This window comes from Cryptosporidium hominis (assembly GCF_000006425.1).
Source record: "Cryptosporidium hominis TU502 chromosome 7 CHRO017084, whole genome shotgun sequence".
In the NCBI taxonomy this organism is placed as follows: Eukaryota; Apicomplexa; class Conoidasida; order Eucoccidiorida; family Cryptosporidiidae; genus Cryptosporidium; species Cryptosporidium hominis.
This window is the reverse complement of record NW_667048.1, coordinates 221-5,989: the sequence shown is the minus strand read 5'-3', so window position 1 is coordinate 5,989 and position 5,769 is coordinate 221. Positions and strand designations below refer to the sequence as shown.

General features: G+C 30.1%; 3 protein-coding genes across 3 annotated transcripts; 1 reads left to right on the top strand and 2 right to left on the bottom strand.

Annotated features, from left to right (window-relative positions):
• Positions 1-120: 120 nt before the first annotated feature.
• Positions 121-2,088, top strand: Chro.70346 (hypothetical protein). Its single annotated transcript, XM_660580.1, has 1 exon — positions 121-2,088. One exon carries the CDS (start codon positions 121-123, stop codon positions 2,086-2,088), a length of 1,968 nt encoding a protein of 655 aa, XP_665672.1.
• An 85-nt stretch (positions 2,089-2,173) lies between these two features.
• Positions 2,174-2,953, bottom strand: Chro.70345 (hypothetical protein). Its single annotated transcript, XM_660579.1, has 1 exon — positions 2,174-2,953. The coding sequence occupies one exon, from the start codon at positions 2,951-2,953 to the stop codon at positions 2,174-2,176; it is 780 nt and encodes a 259-aa protein (XP_665671.1).
• Positions 2,954-3,240: 287 nt separating this feature from the next.
• Positions 3,241-5,526, bottom strand: Chro.70344 (PV1H14095_P-related). Its single annotated transcript, XM_660578.1, has 1 exon — positions 3,241-5,526. The coding sequence occupies one exon, from the start codon at positions 5,524-5,526 to the stop codon at positions 3,241-3,243; it is 2,286 nt and encodes a 761-aa protein (XP_665670.1).
• Between the last annotated feature and the right edge of the window lie 243 nt (positions 5,527-5,769).

The following is a 5,769-nucleotide window of genomic DNA, read 5'->3' as shown; positions in this document are numbered from 1 at the left end:
GAATNATTTAAAAAAATGTATAATTGATCATTAATTAATACATGCTTTGGGTTTTTAATAATAATCTTTATGTTGCTATATATTTAATAATGAACTCAAGTGCAAATGATATAAAAAAATATGCAAGTAATATGTCTTATTTTATTTCACCCACAAACTATGGTGAGTAGAATGTTCGAGAGCCAGCAAAACCCTATATCTGACATAAATATAACTCATAATGAAAGCTCATTAACAACTTCATTAATCCCATACAACAGATGGTTTGATTCTACAAATGAAGATAAAAAAATTCATGATGAAATAATACAAAAATCGAATCCAGAAAATCTCGCAATTGCATCACGATATTTTAATTTACATTGCCCAATGTGTGGTAGAATTATACCACACAAATTTTTTTCTAATAGCTTTAAACAATCAACCAGTGAAGATAATTTATTCAATCTGAAAAACTTACAAGAGCAAAGAAACTTTGGGTACGACAGCTTTAACATTGGGAATGAATCTCAAGTCGAAAAATCAAAAACACCTCTTAATAACTCAGATAACAGTGAATTTGAAAATGTTTCTGATATTAGTGACAAATCCAATAAACGTTTCAATGGAAGGTACGCAAGCTATAGTGTTGATAACCAGAATTACTTTTTTTTCTTAGAAGAACTATATCGCCAAATCAATATTAGAAGTGGCATAAGTAGACTTCAATATTCTGTAATGAATAACCTTGTAGAAAAAAATTTTGATTCAAAAGAAGCTAATAATGAAGGAGATATCCTAGAATTTAATACAATAAAATCTCCAAAAGGAATTGATGTGGAAATAAACAACTTAATTAACCTCAATTCTGATTTGTTAATGACAGGCTATTATGAAAAATTCTTTGTAGAGATTAGAAAGCTTGGAAGTGGTAGTTTTGGTCAAGTATATCTTTGCGCCCATGTACTTGATGGGATTACATTAGCAAAATATGCCATAAAAAAAGTTCCCGTTGGAGACGATAAAAATTGGCTTTCAGCAGTATTGCGAGAAGTAAAAATCCGTGAATTATTGCATCACCCAAACATCGTACAATATAGGCATTCCTGGTTAGAAATGTACAGTTCAAATGAGTTTTGTCCTAAGGTACCTTGGCTTTTTCAATTAATGGAATATTGTAACTCTGGGTCGCTTGATACCTTAATTTATTCTGCTCCAACATTTAGCCGAAACGTAAAAAGTTATGAAGAACATGAACATAGAGCTAATTATCTTTTATCTTTTTCAAAAAACAATGGAAAATACATCGGTGATGAATTAAACTTCGATTATAATTATTTCTTAGAAAAATACATGGATGAAAATCATATATGGAAAATTTTTTTCGATATTATCTTTGGTTTGCAGCATTTACACCATAGAGGAATATTACATCGAGATCTAAAGCCGTCTAATATCTTACTTCACATTACTTTTGATAAATTTCTTGAACAACCCATTTGTCAGGCGTTACTTTCAGACTTTGGAACTGCGCAAGTCCTAAAAAATGTAAATTTTAAGTTATTTTCATCAGAAATTATTCCAGATTTTAATTCAATTATGCCTGAAGGTCAAAATATTTTGTCAGATGATCAGGAAGAATGCACTATCTTGTCAAATCAGCGTCATGGTTTTACAGGAACAGTGGAATATACCGCTCCAGAGCTTCTCACAAAAGATGAGAACGGCAACTTTATTGGAGAATATAACATCTATAGCGATATTTGGTCATTGGGGATTACAGTTTACAAAATGTGCTATAATCAAGTTCCATTCAGAGTTGATACAAGAAATGGTCTTGATCCGGAAGACCCAGAGGAGTGCATCAAGGCTATTTTTAAAGGAATGAATAGCCTTGAGTTTCCAAATGTTCCTAACAGAACTAATGAACTAAAGTTCCTAATTAGGTCAATGTTGGACCCAAACCCAGTAAATAGACCAAACACCGATGACATTCTAAGGCACCCCATAATTCAAGACAAACTGAGATCATCAGAAATGATCAACGCAAGCATAGAACTTGCAAATATTATAGGGCATAAGAACTATAAATTAAATAATCAGATTTAAATTAACAAAAAAACACTTATCGATAGTACCTAAAATTCATTTAGCAGAATAATATAATCGCCACACTCAAAAAAAACTTAATGTATTATTTTCTTCTGTTACTAGGCGTAGATTTCGACGTAGGCGATTTAATGTTCTTCTTATTTGTGCAAGAAGAGCCGCATTTTATTCCGCAACATCTAAATAAGAGTCTTAAAGCGATACAAATTGATTCCAAAGCAACATATAATGCCAACAATGCGCATAATATGTAAAAAACTCTATCATGGAGGCTCTTTGGGATAGTTCCTACGATATTTGGCTCAAAAGATTCAATTCTAGAAACGTATCCGTCCAATTTTTCATTGATAAACTCTGAATAAACCAACATATAATCAATGTAGGGATTCAATAAATTGATATATCTATTCATATAACTTTTTATATGCTGACAAACTAATGGATACGCTTCAGAATACTTTTCAATTGCAGGATCTAAATAAACAAAAATTTTGCTGTAAATAGATCTAATCTGCAAGTCCAATTCCTTAGGAATATTGCTATATGATGCAGTAATAAGACCTTTGAAAAATATTGAAAAGTTCTTCAACTGGTTGACTGCTACTCTCCATGATATTGTGTGGTGAGAATCCTGAGTAAAGTTAACATTTCTTTCATACTGGGAGATAATTTCCGAAAGATGAGAAACTTCCGCTTTTAATGAATCCAAATCAGAAGAGCATTCACTATTTTTTTTGAGAAGAGATTTAACTTCAACTTCGCATTCCCTTAGCCTAGCGTCGCATGATAGGTTAACTGCATAAAGTTCTCCTAATAAGATAAATGCTGTACAGCATAACAGAAAGAGTGAATTTGTATTAAGCATGCTCACAGCTTCCAACAGATAATTGTAATAATAAAAAATACCAATTTCTCAATTGAAAAATATACGATATAATATTATTGCCTAAAGCATCCACTTGAACCTTATTTGGAAACTAACAATCGCATTAATAAACTCTATTGAGACGTCATAATATCTTAAATATGCGCCAATCTGCCAGCGCTACAAGATCATCTACCCACAAGTATTTCAACAAACAAGAATTCATAATATCGTAGTGTGTTAGTTAATAAATTTCTAACTATGGCGAAACTCGTTTGATTGAAAATCTATCCGCTTTCGTCAATTAATTCATCGCATGAGGAATTTTCATTCAGTGTGTATTCCCCCCAAGTTTCAACGCTGGCAGGAATTTTTCCTATGTAGAAGCTGTTAAAATTCAACTTTAACAATAATTTATTTATTAGATTAATGTTTTTGCTCTTGCAGTTGGATATATTGTTGAAAAATCTGGAAAGAAGCAATTCAAATTTTGAACTAAATTTTTCTACCAAATTAATATATGTAGTATCGATTAGTAAACCCTTGATATGCGTGTTAGTGCAAAATGTGTTGCTTGACCTCTCAAATTCGCCTTTTTTACAAAGATTTCTGCCATATGTTGAAATATGTACACTTTCCTCATATTTTCCGTTTTTTGTTCCTGTTATTTTGTGTGAAATCTTTTTTTCTAATTCGGAAAACCCATAAATATTTAGTAAGTTGGAGTGGCTAGCAAATAAGTGGCAAAGCGACAAAATCATATATAGTGAATGTAATAGCTCTCCCTCTGAGAAGAAACATAGTGTTAGTATTTCATTGAGTAAACGGTCTTGATAGGAATTTAGTTCTTCCAAAGTTGAAATATTTTTTAGATTTTGCATCATTTTCCCCCATATAGGTATAATTATATCTTGATAGATGTACTCTAAAATTCCTGTTGTTAACAAAAGCATTTTTTGTCTTAAAAAGTAAGACTTATATATTAACCCACTAATTGAAATATTAGGCTTTTTTTTGCTCATTTCACAGTCCAAATTATTTGAAGTTTGATGTAGTATCCAAATATTGTTAAGCAAATAATTAATATATTTTAAATGGAAAACTAATCTAAAAATAACCTCGTATTTATACAGCAATTCTCTAGGCCAAATCAAACCGAATGTCTTTATTTCATGAAATTCAATTGTTAAATATTTGAATGCATCCGAACATGAGATATTTTGTTTATCTTTTTGTATAAACTTAAAACCTTCTTCAAATAAAACTGATTTTATCTCCCACTTTGCAGGATTAAATAACTCCTCCGTTGCCGATTCTGTGATCAAATTTTTCTCAACTTTACAAACAAATCGATCAGATTTATCTGAATCATTTGATACTCCATAATATTTAACCATAAGTTCACTCCATTTACGTGTGATATTACTAGACGAATTAAAGTCAGCTCTTTCCCCTCTAAACACTAACTTGTGAATGTGTTCAATGAATTCTTGAATGAGAGAATCATTCGCACAAAAAAATATTTCATAGAATTTATTAATGCAATATCTGACATCGGTAATTGAGTTGCAAACGCTGTAAATTAATAGTTGTGATTCAAAAAACATTGAGTTGATATATAATTTAACTTCTTCATTTCTTATTAAATCAGATTTATTGCTCAGAGAGTGTAACATTTGTTCCAATGTATTTTCTAATTTTTTACAATTTAACATTCCATTTTCCTTCACTGCATCAAAAGACAGATTTTGACTATGCAAATGGTTGATGTGAGAAACAAAATGACTAACTAAGCCAATATAATTGACTTTTTCAACTAATTCATGCATAAATGAAGGAAGTATAAAATATATTTTTCTTTCTTTTTCTCTATAAAAATTTTTCGAGTGAATATTTTCTTTATTAAACTTTTTTTTTTTAGTACTTAAATTGTAATTAATAAATTCTGAAAAATGATCAAAAGCAGTTCCAAATTTCAACCAGGGTGTTAAAAAGTGTTTAAACCAAGAAAGAAAAACTTGATTGAAAACAAAATTTGCAATTTTCTGAGATGATTCTTCCCCTTTAAATTCGTTATTTGCAATTTTATATACTTGGTCAATAATTTCACACCCTTTTTTATGTAAGACTTGAACTGAGATCAAATCCAAAGCTTTTAAAGTAATTAAAGCCTGCTGAGAGTATGCACATATATTTTGAACTGTGAGCTGCCCTTTTCTTAGATTTGATTCAAACTTTGTAATTTTAATCATAAAATGCCTCAAAAGTTCGCGGAAAGAATCACATAATGTGTTTGAAATAATTCCAAATTGAGAATTACCACTCTCGTGAACCTTCAAAAACTTCCTTATTCTTCTATGCAAAGAAGATAGTTCTAAAGTTTTGTACGAAAGCGGATAAAGAGAAGGATTTTTTTTTATAATATTCGCAGGCAAAATGTTCTTTATTTCAAGTGAATCATCCAAAGTATTTTCAGATTTTGATTCTTCCAGAATTTTATTGTTCATCATATCCTTATATATATATTGTAAATTACTGGGATCATCAAAAATTTGGTGGGAAAATACTGACATCCCTTCTCTTCCTGAAATAAAATGCAGATCCAGATATTTTTCATTGCAAGTTGAATTGATTTCAAATATATATAAATCTTCTGAAACAAAATCTAGATGCTCACAGTTGTGAAAAAATTCAATTATTTGTTCAGTAACCTTGATGTAATTACCATTATTACATATTAAACAGTTCAAAATATCTTCAAGTATCAATTGTTCCTGTATTTTTACTGAAAAACTACTGAGATTATTCGGAATTAT